General features: G+C 37.1%; 1 protein-coding gene across 4 annotated transcripts; it reads right to left on the bottom strand.

The window, feature by feature from the left end:
• Positions 1–932: 932 nt before the first annotated feature.
• LOC124619448 lies at positions 933–15,073 on the bottom strand. 4 transcript variants are annotated; one of them, XM_047145835.1, is made up of 4 exons: positions 14,923–15,073; positions 14,060–14,265; positions 1,763–1,955; positions 933–1,681 (listed from the first exon to the last, which is right to left on the bottom strand). In XM_047145835.1, the coding sequence occupies exons 2-4, from the start codon at positions 14,252–14,254 to the stop codon at positions 1,545–1,547; spliced, it is 525 nt and encodes a 174-aa protein (XP_047001791.1). In that variant the 5' UTR covers positions 14,255–14,265; positions 14,923–15,073; the 3' UTR covers positions 933–1,544. The 4 variants fall into 4 exon arrangements, with proteins under 4 accessions (XP_047001791.1, XP_047001794.1, XP_047001792.1 ...); XM_047145838.1 differs by having other exon boundaries at positions 14,919–15,007; XM_047145836.1 differs by lacking the exon at positions 14,923–15,073 and adding an exon at positions 14,757–14,893.
• Between the last annotated feature and the right edge of the window lie 283 nt (positions 15,074–15,356).

Raw genomic sequence — 15,356 nt, 5'->3', positions numbered from 1 at the left:
CCTTTACATCACACCTCTTTATACAGGTTTTTAATGTATTTGACAAAAACCTTCAAGTATTTAAAATTCTATCTAGCTCAGCATCACTCCAATTTAATACAACACTCACTTCAAAAGAACAGTACAACTGTAGTGTAATTACCTCTTCATATTCAAATGCTACAAAATCCTACCATATTATGTCAAATCGGGGCAGGGGTGGGAAAAAGAGACCCTATGAAATTTTATAGTTTAAATTAAGGAAGCACTGTCTGTAGGAACTTTTATTTTACTGCCAACTTTAAATTTTAAGTGAATGATTAAACCTGGTTAACATCTGTGAGAAAATCAGGTTTTTACAAATGCAGTACTGACAATGGAAAACTGCAGTTCCACAGCTATGTAAACTAGTTTGTAATACTGCATTTAAATCAGCTGCCAGTGTATCAGATAAATCACAGCACTAAAAAAGAATTTAATAGTTTTGGCACCAATGCAGAACTAATAAAGGAATATTGTCAAACAGTGAGTCAATGTCAAAAAATATACCACAGTTACTAATTGTAAAGTTATATAATAACTTTTCTCAGCAGTAAACCTTTCCATACTAGTTTCCTGCACATTGCTGTTGATGTTTAACATCCAGTCTGCAGAGGTCACAGTATACACATAGGACTTCATCACATAAGAATGCTACCTTTCTTTTTAATTGGTTTCAGTACCTGCAATAAGCTTTGAATGTTGCAATGTGTATATTTAACTAGAGAACAGACAACACTGAAGAGGCTGATTTTAATAAATACAGTGCAACATTTGTTTCTTAATTTTCTACACATTGTTTATGATTAATAAGGCATCCACACCAGTGACAGTTTTTTGGAGCAGCAATGACATACCCATTATCATGCAAATTGATGGGGAAGTACTGATCATCATTTTGCAATGACACTAGATTCCAGAATTCACATAATATTTTTCCTGAAGTTTGTAATACAACATACATTAGTGACTAGAATAATGTGAACAACAAAAGAGCACAATTCACAGCCCACACCCCACAAATAACTGTCTCAGAATATTACTCAGACATAACCAGCCATGCACCAATATGGAGATTAATAAACTTCACATGAAATTAGATATTAGTAGAGCAATAACTGATGACACTTTTAAGTTACAACTGACAAAGTAAATCTGCACCGATAATTCTTACTGCACAATTTCCATATCATATAGTCAAAATTCTTAAGCTTTCTGCAAAAATTAAATCAAGTGATTAAAACAATTTTATTGCCTATTTTTTTTTATAGGAACAGCTGATTTTTTTATACTAATTCAAATCATGCAACAATCAATCTCAGCAGACACAAAATATTCAACATTTGTCCAGCAGACATACTGTATTAATTTGCATCTTTAAAGTAATATTTGTGTACACAAATAAAACATCACCCGTGTGGAACATTTGTTATAATTCTCCACTCTGGCTTACTATACATTGAATTTCAAGGGAATCCGTCCATATCTTTACACTACATGACAGAAGCTAATAACAATCAAAATGTTCATTTCTTCCAGTCATTCTTTTCATAATCCCACTTGGAAGCCAGACCTTCAACAGGATTCACTTGCAAGTTAATCATTCTCCTGAGCTGGGCTTCCCGGCGCTCCTCAGTAAATGTTGATGGCAGAGGCTTGTACACTGGAAGAAATGAACAACAAATTAATAACAAAAAAAATCAATAAAACCATGAAAGTCAGCATAATGCAAAACAACAATTACCCCATAGTTTCATTGCCATGTAAATCCACAATGAAAGGGAGACCCCAATGAGAGTAAATCCAATAATAGATTTCCACTCTCCTGTAGGTGCTTGCATTTCTGCAAATGTTTGACAAAAGCTTGCCCTGTAGAGAGCTTTTTTCTCTTCAATGCTTAATTTCCTCCAGTCACCCTTTTCCTTCTGTCGCAGAGCCTAAAACACAGCACACAGGATTACAGAAATACTTTTAGCAATTTTGGCTAATACTATCTAGTTAATTCAATCAAGTTCCTACTTTCAAAAGGCCATACCAAATCTATTAACTGAAAATATCTATACATGTTCCAATGTAATTAAATAATCACAGCATACCAACACACTGGACCTGATGGGGTACCAATTCAATTCCACACAGAGTACTCGGAAGAACTTGCCCCCCTTCTAACAGCCGTGTACCGCAAGTCTCTAGAGGAACGGAAGGTTACAAATGATTGGAAAAGAGCACAGATAGTTCCAGTTTTCAAGAAGGGTCATCAAGCAGATGCACAAAATTGTAGGTCTATATCTCTGACATCGATCTGTTGTAGAATTTTAGAACATGTTTTTCGCTCGCGTATCATATCATTTCTGGAAACCCAGAACCTACTCTGTAGGAATCAACATGGATTCCAAAATCAGCGATCGTATGAGACCCAACTTGCTTTACTTGTTCATGAGACCCAGAAAATATTAGATACAGACTCCCAGTTAGATGCCATTTTCCTTGACTTCCGGGAGGCGTTCGATACAGTTCTGCACTGTTGCCTGATAAACAAAGTAAGAGCCTACGGAACATCAGACCAGCTGTGTGGCTGGATTGAAGAGTTTTTAGCAAACAGAACACAGCGTGTTGTTCTCAATGGAGAGACGTCTACAGACGTTAAAGTAACCTCTGGCGTGCCACAGGGGAGTGTTATGGGACCATTGCTTTTCACAACATATATAAATGACCTAGTAGATAGTGTCGGAAGTTTCATGCGGCTTTTCGCGGATGATGCTGTAGTATACAGAGAAGTTGCAGCATTAGAAAATTGCAGCGAAATGTAAGAAGATCTGCAACAGATAAGCACTTGGTGCAGGGAGTGGCAACTGACCCTTAACATAGACAAATGTAATGTATTGCGAATGCATAGAAAGAAGGATCCTTTGTTGTATGATTATATGATAGCGGAACAAACACTGGTAGCAGTTACTTCTGTAAAATATCTGGGAGTATACATACTGAACGATTTAAAGTGGAGTGATCATATAAAATTAATTGTTGGTAAGGCGGGTGCCAGGTTGAGATTCATTGGGAGAGTCCTTAGAAAATCATCTGAGGAGATAGAGAAGATCCAAAGAAGAGCGGCAAATTCGTCACAGGGTTATTTGGTAAGCGTGATAGCGTTACGGAGATGTTTAGCAAACTCAAGTGGCAGACTCTGCAAGAGAGGCGCTCCGCATTGCGGTGTAACTTGCTGTCCAGGCTTCGAGAGGGTACGTTTCTGGACGAGGTATCGAATATATAGCTTCCCCCTACTTATACCTCCCGAGGAGATCACGAATGTAAAATTAGACATTCGAGTGCGCACGGAGGCTTTCCGGCAGTCGTTCTTCCCGCAAACCATACGCGACTGGAACAGGAAAGGGAGGTAATGACAGTGGCACATAAAGTGACCTCCGCCACACACTGTTGGGTGGCTTGCGGAGTATAAATGTAGATGTACACCCTGCTAGAGCATTTCGGTGGTTGTGATGCCATTGCTACAGAACTCTTAGTAACTTAGGACACTCATGAACTGCTCAAAACAACTGGTAACAGGTGTCCTGTCCCTTGCAAGCAAGTTTTCTCGCTTCCCACTCTGTTTCATACTCTGGCCTGGGCGTCTAGTGGTAAAGCATGTGCCTCAAAAATCGAATCCTAGTCGGCCCGAGGGTTTTTGTCTACCCATCACCACTCAGTGGTGTGAAGATTTGCAAGGAACCCTGTGTGGTTTGGCTTCCTTGATAAACAGTAGGCCCCTTTTCACCTGACAGGAGTGTGGTGACAGGTACATGAAGTCACCAAAGTGGCAACCAACTGAAAGACTTCCACCAGGCCTTCGAGTATCTTGAAATAATTATACTCTCCCCCTTAAAAACATTCCACCCTAACATCAGCTACAGCATGTCAACACCTGATGGCAGTCCGCCCCCGGTAGCTGAGTAGAGAACATCATCAATCCTAAGGGCCCAGGTTCGATTCCTGGCTGGGTCGAAGATTTCCTTCGCTCACGGACTGGCTGTTGTGTTGTCCTAATCACCACCATTTCATCTCCATTGACGTGCAAGTCACCGAAGTGGCGTCAAATCAAAAGACTTGCACCCAGCGAACGGTCTCCCTGACGAGAGAGAGAGAGAGAGAGAGAGAGAGAGAGAGAGAGAGACCTTCCCCTTTCGAAATGTCATTGCAGATAATGATTAATGTAGTTCTATTGTCTCTTGAAGTATGGCTATGGCACAGTCTGTAGACCACTTATCACTTTTTAACCTATTAGTCATTGCAAGGCACCTAGATGAAGACAATCTCAATGAGTGTTGGTGGATGGTGAACAGGCTTGATCAAGAAAATTCTAGCTGCTTTTTTTGTGTGAAGCATAATATAGTGCCAGGTTCAAAGTATGGCTTTTTACTGTCAAATCACTTTTTACTAACAATTTCACTTTAGTTATATTCTGTATTCACTACAGATACTGATCACAAAATTGCAAACAAACAACTTTGCTTACAGCAGTTTTATTTAAAAGGTATCATCTTAACCAACATTTTTGTCTTTTGTAATTGGTTTTTCTTTATAACAAATACTTTTCAACTACTCAACACCCAATTTTCCATCATTAACAGTGTCCCATTTTGAAACCTTATATATTCTTCTCATCAACAAGCTTATTAATCACTGCAAAAAGTTCTCTTCTTTTTATGTCTACTTGTTTTAGTAGTTCTGTCATTAATGATGCAGCTTTGTTTTTTCGAAGTTTTTAGGTGTTAAGATCTAAACTGAAGGGGAAAAAAATGGATAGTATCAACACTTAATGGTACTTGGGTTCATGGTAAAATGCTGTTTTTTCAATACCTCAACAGAAGCTACTAAATGTAAAAGGAACAAAAACTAATATGATTATAACTAATCTCATAGAACCTGTGGTTTAACGAGAGAACACTGTTCTCTACAAAGAGGGGTACTATATTAAACCCCCAATACAGCAGAGTACACAAAGCAGACACACCATCACCGATTTGTTAGACTGGGGATGTCATCAATGTTGCAACTGATTTATTCAGCAAGTAATACTAGCCATGAATTATTTTAATGGCCAATAGTTTGATTTAAATATAGTTACATTCACAACACCCCATATTTTATCATTTTTGTTTCTCATTACAGTTGTGGGGGTTGTGCCTTCACTCCAGAGACTGGTACGCAACAGCTGTCCATATTAGTCTATACTGTGCAATCTCTGCATAACTACTGCAACTGTAGTTAGATCCGTTACTTGTACCACATTACATTCGCCAGACAGTGCCTTCCTCTGTCCATGCACTTGACACTTTTCACACCACAATGAAGGCATGCACTTCACACATTCCTGTTTTGATTAAAATAGATTACGTGTCTAAAGGTACATAGTTTGCCATCTTTGGTCTGAGTCATATATAAGTTGACAACCCCTGCCAAAATTTAATCAGTCTGTCTACAGAAAACACATACAAGTCTTTTTTTTTGACTGTGGCACCAATCAAATAATACAGTACTATATCTAAAACAGAAGTTCACCAAGCAGCTACATGCTTATTCCAGAATTTTCTTAAAGTTATGAGAGTAGATGACTGAACAACCATTCAAGCAATGAGTTTGAAGTTCAATTCACTGAAGAAGATTGAATGAGCTGAAAAAATCTTTGACACCAGAAGTGCACTACAGTGACAACTTACTTTATTTATGTGGAGCCTACAAAATGTCCAAATTTTTACAACTTCAGTAAATTCACAACAGCATGTAAGTCAATAGGCCAACAATTATCTTTGTATGTGTATTAGTACTGATGTGAAAATATTTAACTACTTGAGAAATGTAATAAAATGCAACTAAACTTAGTCATGTAGAATGCACCCTCTCCCCTCTTGTAATATGCATTTATTGCAACAACCATAGAAATGCTTTGTTCTCCCATGTAAAGTTCCCCACTCAAACTTAACAATAGTAGATTTCAAGATAGTTAAATGATACTGACAGCCATAATCTTCACATAAATTTTATATTACACATAAACTTATCTTCTCTAGAGATATATATTACCAGTTTTCCTAGCAGAACACCCAAATTGTGCAATGATGTCTGATTGCAACAGCATTGATGCAATGTGTGGACACTATAGGATACATGACTTGTGTCTGTACTAGCACAAAATAAACTGTTGGAACACTTTTCGCCACTACATTCTAAAAACTAAGAATTTATGTGCAGCTACATTGTTTGGTATCTTACTTGGCTCATCATTCTTCAAGGTTCCTGAATGATTGTTTCCTGGTCTGCCTTTGCCAGTTTTCTCAATATTTTGCATTCAAAATTGTTTGACATCCATCTGTTGTATGTCACATTCCAACATAACATAGACTTAAGGCTCCACTATAGATAACAGCGAGTTCATTGGTCCTATCGGATTAGGGAATGAAATCTGCTGTGCCTGAAGAAATTTAGGGAAATGATGGAAAACCTAAATCAGTATGGCCGGGTGTGGGTTTGAACAGCTGTCCACCCGAATGCGAGTCCAGTGTGCTAACCACTGCACCATCTCGCTCGGTGAGGGAGGGGGGGGGGGGGTCCAATGCATAACTTAAATAACTACATCCTACAGTTTATGTTCAAAGATTTGATTATTAAGACATCCTGGAACACATTTAGCTATGTGTGGACCTAATCTTCCCTAAATAGCAAACCTATTATCTGTATAGTTTTTCAGTTTTGATCACTGTTAAAAAACAGTTATGTTTTATTCATCTCTTTTCAATTAATAATGTCAGTGCAGCTACCAGTATTCTGGTCATATTCTTTCCTGACATTGCTACTAAAACATTTAGCAGCAAATCTGTTTCCCCATTAACTTTATCTCTCTTATGATATCAATTCATTTATATTGAACTATCAGCATTAAACAGAGGCTATGGTGACAAACTACTTTGGGGCACATCACAGTTCCTACTTTAGGTTAGTACATGATAGTTTGTATGTGAGTTGGTAAAATTAACAACTGTCACAATGAACTACTTAAAAAATATACATGGATATGGTGACAGTGGTCTGTCTTAAAACCACAGGTCTACTTTAGGCTCAAAAATGACAAGTTATGTTAGAAGCTAACTAAGCCAATAAAGGTGACCATGTCTCCATGTCTGTAACTGTGAACATATAACTTTTACACAGAAGGGATTGGTGAAATTACTAGTTGATCTTAGATATATATCTGAAAGCTTTATCTTCCACCGGAATACCGCAAGTGAATGTTTCCACAGCTGGTTGTAAACAAGCAAAAAGTAAGTTGCTGCTGATGACTTGTTCTGTAGTAATAAATTGTAGTTAATCTCTCAAACTGACATTAACATATCATAAAGATGTGCAATGTGTTGCAGAGGATGACAGCTTTGAGGAGACAGAGGGAATTGACAAAGTAGAAGTGGCATTTACTAGATTAGATTAGATTAGATTTACTTTCATTCCAATTGATCCGTAGTGAGGAGGTCCTCCAGGATGTGGAACATGTCAGAAAAACAACAATACATGACAAATATTTAAACTAAAACAAATAAGCTAATGTACCATTCCACAGGTCCCAAGTGGAATGATCGTCATTTTTTAATGAACACTAAGAGTCATTTTACAAATACTATTGCACTGAATTTAAAATAAAAAAGTTTTATATTTATTTATAAGGTAAGAAACATGTAATACAACTACTGTAACACTTATTTACAATGAACACATTACTGCACTGAAATGGTGCAGAAGTTAGATTATACTTACTTACACACACACACACACACACACACACACACACACACACACAAATTTTCAGTGAACACATTACCGCACTGAAATTGTGCAGAAGTTATGTTGTACTTATATACAAATCAGTTGGTTTTCCTCAGAAATTCATCAATGGAGTAGAAGGAGTTGGCCACCAATAAATCCTTTAGGCTTCTCTTAAACTGAATTTCATTGGTTGTTAAGCTTTTTATGGCTGCTGGCAAGTTATTGAAAATGTGTGTTCCTGAATAATGCACACCTTTTTGTACAAGACTAAGTGACTTTAAATCCTTGTGAAGATTATTCTTATTTCTAGTATTGATTCCATGAATTGAGCTGTTGGTTTGAAAAAGTGATATATTTTTAATGACAAATTTCATTAAGGAATAAATATATTGGGAAGCTGTAGTTAGTATCCCTAGTTCCCTAAACAGGCTTCTGCAGGATGTTCTTGAGTTCACACCACATATAATTCTTACTGCACGTTTTTGTGCCCGGAAAACTTTAGCTTGGCTTGATGAATTACCCCAGAAAATAATCCCATATGACATTATGGAATGAAAGTAAGCATAGTATGCCAGCTTTTTCATTTTTATATCCCCTATGTCTGACAAAATTCGCATTGCAAACAGAGATTTGTTAAGACGCTTCAGCAGTTCTGTGGTGTGCTCCTCCCAGTTGAATTTATTATCAAGCTGTAATCCCAAGAATTTAACACCGTCCACTTCTTCTATCTTCTTGTCATCATATGTTAGACATATACTCTTGGGACACCCCTTACAAGTTCTGAACTGCATGTAGTGTGTTTTTTCAAAGTTTAGTGACAAAGAATTGGCTAGGAACCAGTGATTAATGTCTACAAATATTTTATTGGCTGATCTTTCTAAGACTACACTTGATTTGCTATTTATTGCAATGTTTGTATCATCAGCAAACAAAACAAACTTGGCATCTGGTAATGTTACTGATGAAAGGTCATTGATATACACAAGAAAAAGTAAGGGCCCCAAAATGGAACCTTGTGGGACCCCACATGTAATTAGTTCCCAGTTGGATGATGCCTGATAGCTTGATACATGTCTCTTTCCTAATAACACCCTTTGTTTCCTGCCAGAGATATAAGATTTGAACCATTTTGCAGCATTTCCTGTTACACTATAATATTCTAGTTTACTTAAAAGGATATTGTGATTTACACAGTCAAATGCCTTTGACAGATCACAAAATATACCAGTTGCCTGCAATTTTTTGTCTAATGAATTAAGTACATTTTCACTGTAAGTGTAGATAGCCTTCTCAATATCAGAACCTTTTAGAAATCCAAACTGTGACTTTGACAGTATGTTATTTGAGATAAGATGGTTATAAAGACGACTGTACATTACTTTTTCGAAAATTTTTGAGAATGCTGGCAACAGTGAAATTGGACGGAAATTTGATGCTATTTCTTTATCTCCCTTCTTAAACAGTGGCTTAACTTCAGCATATTTCAGCCATTCGGGAAATATTCCACTGATAAACGACTGGTTACACAGATAGCTTAATATGTTACTTAGCTCAGAATCACATTCTTTAATTAACTTTGTTGATATTTCATCATACCCACTAGATGTTTTTGATTTTAAAGATTTTATGATGGACATTATTTCTGTTGGGGTAGTGAGGGTCAAATTCATATTATGGAAGTTACTTGAAATGTCTGGTCTAAGGTAATCCATAGCAGCATCTACCGAACCTGACAACCCCATCTTTTCAGTAACAGTTATAAAATGTTTGTTAAAAAGTTCTGCAACACTATACACATCTGTCACCAATGCATCATTTACTCTTAATGCTATTTGTTCCTCTTCATGTCTGGTTCTACCGGTCTCCTCCTTCACTATATCCCATATTGTCTTTATTTTGTTATCTGATATGACTATCTTTTCCTTGTAATATATTTGCTTTGACATCCGTATTACAGTCTTTAATATTTTGCAGTATTTCTTATAATGTGCTATAGCATCAACATTGGAAATGTTTCGGATTGACAGATACAGTTTTCTTTTTGTTTTACAAGATACCCCTATTCCTCGAGTAATCCATGGCTTCTTTGTAGACTTTGCTCTAACCTTGGTAAGTTTTGGGGGAAAGCAGTGTTCAAATAAGGTAAGCACTTTATTAGCAAAAATGTTATATTTTTCATTCATGCCATGAGCACTGTAAACATCAGTCCAGTGAATGTCTCTGAGGAGTGTCCTAAAATAATCAATTTTTGGCTTACTGATTACCCTCTTGAGCTCAGATTTAACAGATTTTATATCCTGTTCAGTATTAACATTTAACAGAAGGAACTGCATGTCATGGTCTGAGAGGCCATTGACTATTGGTTTTGTAATATAATTTTGTTCATTTGGCTTTTCTATAAAGATATTATCAATGGCTATTTGTGAGCAAGTGGTTATCCTAGTGGGGAACTTTACTGTGGGAATTAAGTTGAATGATAGTGTTACTAACTCAAATAGGTTCTTATTGGGAGAGTCTTTAAGGAAATCTACATTGAAATCACCAGCAACCACTATTTCTTTGTTTTTGGTTGTTAAATGGGCCAGTACAGCTTCAAGGTGGTTTACAAACAGATTAAAGTTACCTGCAGGTGCTCGATATACACTTAATATTATGAAAGATTTTTTGTGAAAATCTAATTCTGTTGCACATGCTTCCATATGCTGTTCTAGGCAAAATTTATGAATGTCTATGTTCTTAAATTTATGACAGTTCCTGATGAATGTGGCAACTCCTCCTTTCTCCATTTCTGATCTACAATAGTGAGATGCTAACCTAAACCCTGTAACACTTAAAAGTTCTATACCAGTGGTCACATGATGTTCAGAGAGGCAGATTATGTCAGCTGGGTTTGAAGACTCTAATTCATCTATGCAGATAGTTAATTCATTAATTTTATTTCTCAGTCCTCGAATATTTTGATGCAATAAAGATAGCTGACATTTCACATTGACTGACTTAAAATTGGATGGAGTTAAAATATCTGCTGACAGTTGAAAATTCTTAACCAATGGCTGTTTATGTTGATGTAATAAGCTGGAATTATGTTTTTTGATTTCTTTCTCAAACTGAAGGTTTGTCTCAGTTCTAACCTCTCTCAAAATTTGTTTTCTTTCTGTCCTCCCTACCCTAAAAAAGGGTCTTTTCTGAATCCTATAACCACTGGTATTTTACCACTCATGACAGTGCCTCCCCCCTTTAACTTTCCTGCTATTTCCCCAGCCAATTTACCCTTCCCCTTCCTGTTGAGGTGAAGGCCATGCCTAGTATAATCCCACCTACTGACAGAATCAACATGAACCACACCAATGTGTGACCCCGCACCCGACATGAGCAGCCGTTCCAGCTCCAAATTAACTCTCTTGACAGAAGAGTTCAAATGAGGTCGGTCATGGCGCCCAAGAACAGATACAAACTCAACACTGGTATGCCTCGATGCTGATGCAATCTTCGCCAGGTCACACTCTATGCTGTACCCAGGATCTCTGTCAATACTGTTACCTGCCCCACCCACTATAACCACGGTGTCTTCCTTAGTGAAATCTTTGCAAAGTGATCCTAAATCCTCTGTCACCTGCTCCAGACCAGCACTAGGTTTAAAAAAATTGGTGACCTGGTATTCTGATCCTAGTTCATCCTGCAAGAGTTGGCCAACACCTCTTCCATGGGAACTACCTAACAACAACACTTTCTTTCTCTTTACTGATTTCCCTACATTCTTACTTTTCAATTTGCTGCTGAAAGTTTGTTGTGCCCTGTCTACACCTGTAACTGCTTGAGGCTCACCAGCTTCTAACTGAAGCAACAGGTCAAATCTATTTTCCACATTCACCATAAAGCTGTCAGACAAAGTTCTAGGCCTGTTCCTCCTGTTGCCTGTTGCCACTTCCCACCTCTCTTTACCCTTCTCCCTCCTTAACCTGTCAAGATCTCCCCTGGCCTTGTCTAACTCAGCCTGAAGGGCAGCAATTTTCCCCTCCTGTTCCAGTATCTTCCTATCTCTACTACAAATCCTACAAAACCACTGATGAGTCTCATTTACTTCCCCTATTCCCACGCCACTACAGTCACCCACATGGAAAAAACTACAGCACCCATCACACCAAAGCCCCGACCTAACAATTCTACGGCAAGTCAAGCACTTTTCACTCATGATAAACGTAATAATTTATTAAGAATAAGTCAGTTAAATTACAGATAAACACGAAAATATGGTTACACAAATTTGGCCTATACGCAACTGTGTGTAAACAAAAACAAAAGTGCAAAGTTTCTGAAACAACAAGTTAAACTTTACGCTACTTTCCGGAAATGCTAGTTAAATAATGAAGAGGTACGCTAAGTTAAATTGCTGGAGAGAGCAAGGAACAACTAAACGAAATTCTATAGATTTGCTGCAGCAGAACGTAAACAGAAAATACGACTGTACGGTCTTTTCGCGTTTTCTGCTATATTACGTAATGAGAAATGAAACCTTTAATGGTACACTTAAACGGCACACTAATACACTTATTTACCACGTAATCAGTACTAATCTATGTGTTTTATAATCTAAAATAACTTATCTTTACGAGAACACCAAACCTCGCGCTAGTCGCTTGGCTTGGCTATAAAATATGCAGTTGCTGTATTGCTAACAATTTGAACTAACTTCATGTCACAACCTGGGCACAACTTTGGTCTCAATATATTCCAATAAATGGAAGACAGCAGGGGAAAACAAATCCTAAAAACTTTCCAAATCTGTAATAAAAAAGACACAGTACTTCACTTTCACCTCTTTGGTTAATACCAGCACAACTATCCTCCCACCTACTACACAAAACACAAAGTCATTGTACATTTAACAAAGAAAAAGCACACTGATCAGCACTACCTATAGTCTGTAGTTTTGCCAAACTTTACAATAATAAGACTACTTACATCAAACCCATGACTCAATGACAAACTCAAAATCTAAGAAGACTCACTCTTGCTGTCATCTACTGGAGGACACAAAGACTTCAAAATATTTCCACTCAGTTAAGACATCACATGTTCCACAAAGCACGGGAAACAAAACATACTTTGAAAATTAAAAATGAATTTTAAAAACAATTTTTCCATCAAAAACAAAAACATCTAATAGTAACCAATTTTTCATTGTTTTGAATGTGTATTTTGGAGTTTACATCATCAAATGGATGAGTTGAAAACTGTCAATTCAGAGTAAAATATGTCATGAACAACTTGATGAAAGATGTATTATAAACTGCAGAATGCACAAAACAATTTCCAGTAAAATTAGATGTTGAAACCCCCTTGCATTGTTCACTATGGCTTGGACATAAACATTAGGCTTTGCTACTTTTCAATTTGTTACCACAAGCAAATTTTTTGCTTTCACATTCATTGGCTTCGCCACCTCACAACCAAATTGTCACCTTCCAACCTAATGTAGACTCAACCTAATGTAGACTTCAAGCTGTGCTACAAATCTATTTGCCATCCCAACCAAGATATCATAACCCAATTTCCACCACACAGTCAACCCACCTGATGATTAATTTTCAAACAATTTTTGGAGACTAACAAGACCAATATTTGCATTAATTGTGTGATTAATGCCATCTACTAACAATTCCACAATCAAATTACGACCACAGTAATCAAGAATGCTTAAAAATATCTCTATTTTCCATCAAAGACCACAAAGTATGTACAGATATTATCAGCCTTACAGAACTAAATACGATAGCTTACTTTCATCCAGATCAGATGTCCACTGCAAGCATCGTGTGTAACCTACAGAGTGTTCTGAGCATTACTGGAAATATACAAATGGCAACTGCTAGTACCACTACAACTTTACTGTCGCCCTGTCGCCACATTTTTGAAAATGAAAAAAATGTAACATTGTGCACAAAGTTACAGTGTGTACTTTTTACATATACACTGCACTCCACAACCCTCAATTTTCTCATGAGTGTTTTGTATTTGAATTACAGTGATATAAATGAAACTAAATTAACCATTCAGAATGGAGACAAGACTGTGAGGATCTTGTGAGAAAAGTAGCCAATTTGGAACATAACACCTGCCTGGAACTGAATGATATTATCATTAAAATCGATCTGCATGTGTAATTGTCCAACCTAGTCATATTTCTACCCAATTTCTCAGGACATTAAATATTTACTCACTGTTACTTTACCTCAATATCTGGTGTTGTCTCCTTGAATCGTATGGCTGGCATTGGGAAGTCTGTTCTGTCCATATAACTTGGCTGGCCGTTAAACCCATATCCTACAATTTCTCGGTTCCCAATTTTTGCTCTATAGGACGCCACTCCAGCTTTCTGTATTAGGTGCGTTTCCCTAAGGGCAGATGCTAGCAAACGACTTGCCATCGCAGTAAGACCTGTGAACGAATGAGTTTTAGGTACAATGTACAAGTACGCTGTTTTGCGAATTTATAAAAAAGGCGTTACAAATAAACTTAATTTATTTTAGACGTTCAATATCATCATCCGTGAACTGTCAGTTAAGTGTACACATCGTAAAATAACGTGACAACTCCTGTACAAGAATTAGGTGCTGGCCACTCAGCAAGGGCCAGTCACAGTTGGAAGTACACATACAAACAACATTCCATAAAACACGGTTCTATGAAATACCATCCGCTTGTAATACCGAGCAATATCCACTCATGTCTTCAAAGTTATTTAACGTACATCCTTTACTCACTATCCAAACTATGACGACTCTCCTCAACACCCGGGAAGTAATTATTGAAGTACATTATTACTATTACGTAGCTAGAAAATTACTTGACATGTAAAGGAGGCACACATTTCTTTATCATCCATAAAACACCTTAAAAACATATCACCTACTATTTCCGGCTCTAACCTTGCTCCTTTAAGGGATATGATGAAAACTTCAAAAAAATAGGGGAAACAGTTCTTTCCAAATTTCCCACCTTGTATACATAAATTGCAGTTTTAATTCACTGGTACGAAAGATAGCAAATACTACGTCAACCACACTATTTAACACGGCAGAGCTTCTTACCTACCGTTCGGAATCTGTAATCCCAAGATGGTGAAGGGGTCTGGAAAGGTCAGTCATGTGTAGTGAGAACAAGCACATAATATGAAATAACAATAATTGTAAATATTTTTTTCAACATTCTAAAAAATTTCCACGAATTTAAATAGAAACATACATTGTTAAACCTTAATTTAACAAAATGTGAATAGCTACTGACGAAAGTAGTATACCTTACGTAAATATCCGATTGAGAAATCGATACTTCATTGGCTCATTCGATCTAGACCTACTGGAACTGGATAGTAAATTCTAGTCAGATCTCAATACTATGGAGATAAATGGTTGTAGTATTCCTTGAGTTGCGTTAGGAATTGAGAGGAGCAGAGGAATGGCTTGACTAAAATTTCATCCGAAAATATTAAGTCGAGACTGCGTTATCGTACATTGCAATGGTGGCAA

Source organism: Schistocerca americana, chromosome 6 (assembly GCF_021461395.2).
Source record: "Schistocerca americana isolate TAMUIC-IGC-003095 chromosome 6, iqSchAmer2.1, whole genome shotgun sequence".
Lineage (NCBI taxonomy): Eukaryota > Metazoa > Arthropoda > Insecta > Orthoptera > Acrididae > Schistocerca > Schistocerca americana.
Note: the sequence above shows the minus strand (reverse complement) of the source record. Positions and strands in the feature narration are given on the sequence as shown.

Bases quoted from the DNA above. Each gene is read 5' to 3' on its own strand.
- LOC124619448 (XM_047145835.1), bottom strand. From the start codon at position 14,254: ATGGCAAGTCGTTTGCTAGCATCTGCCCTTAGGGAAACGCACCTAATA. The intron at 1,956-14,059 runs GTAAAGTAACAG...GCTGTGTTTTAG, and splicing joins AGACAACACCAGATATTGAG to GCTCTGCGACAGAAGGAAAA. The intron at 1,682-1,762 runs GTAATTGTTGTT...CATTTCTTCCAG, and splicing joins CATGGCAATGAAACTATGGG to TGTACAAGCCTCTGCCATCA.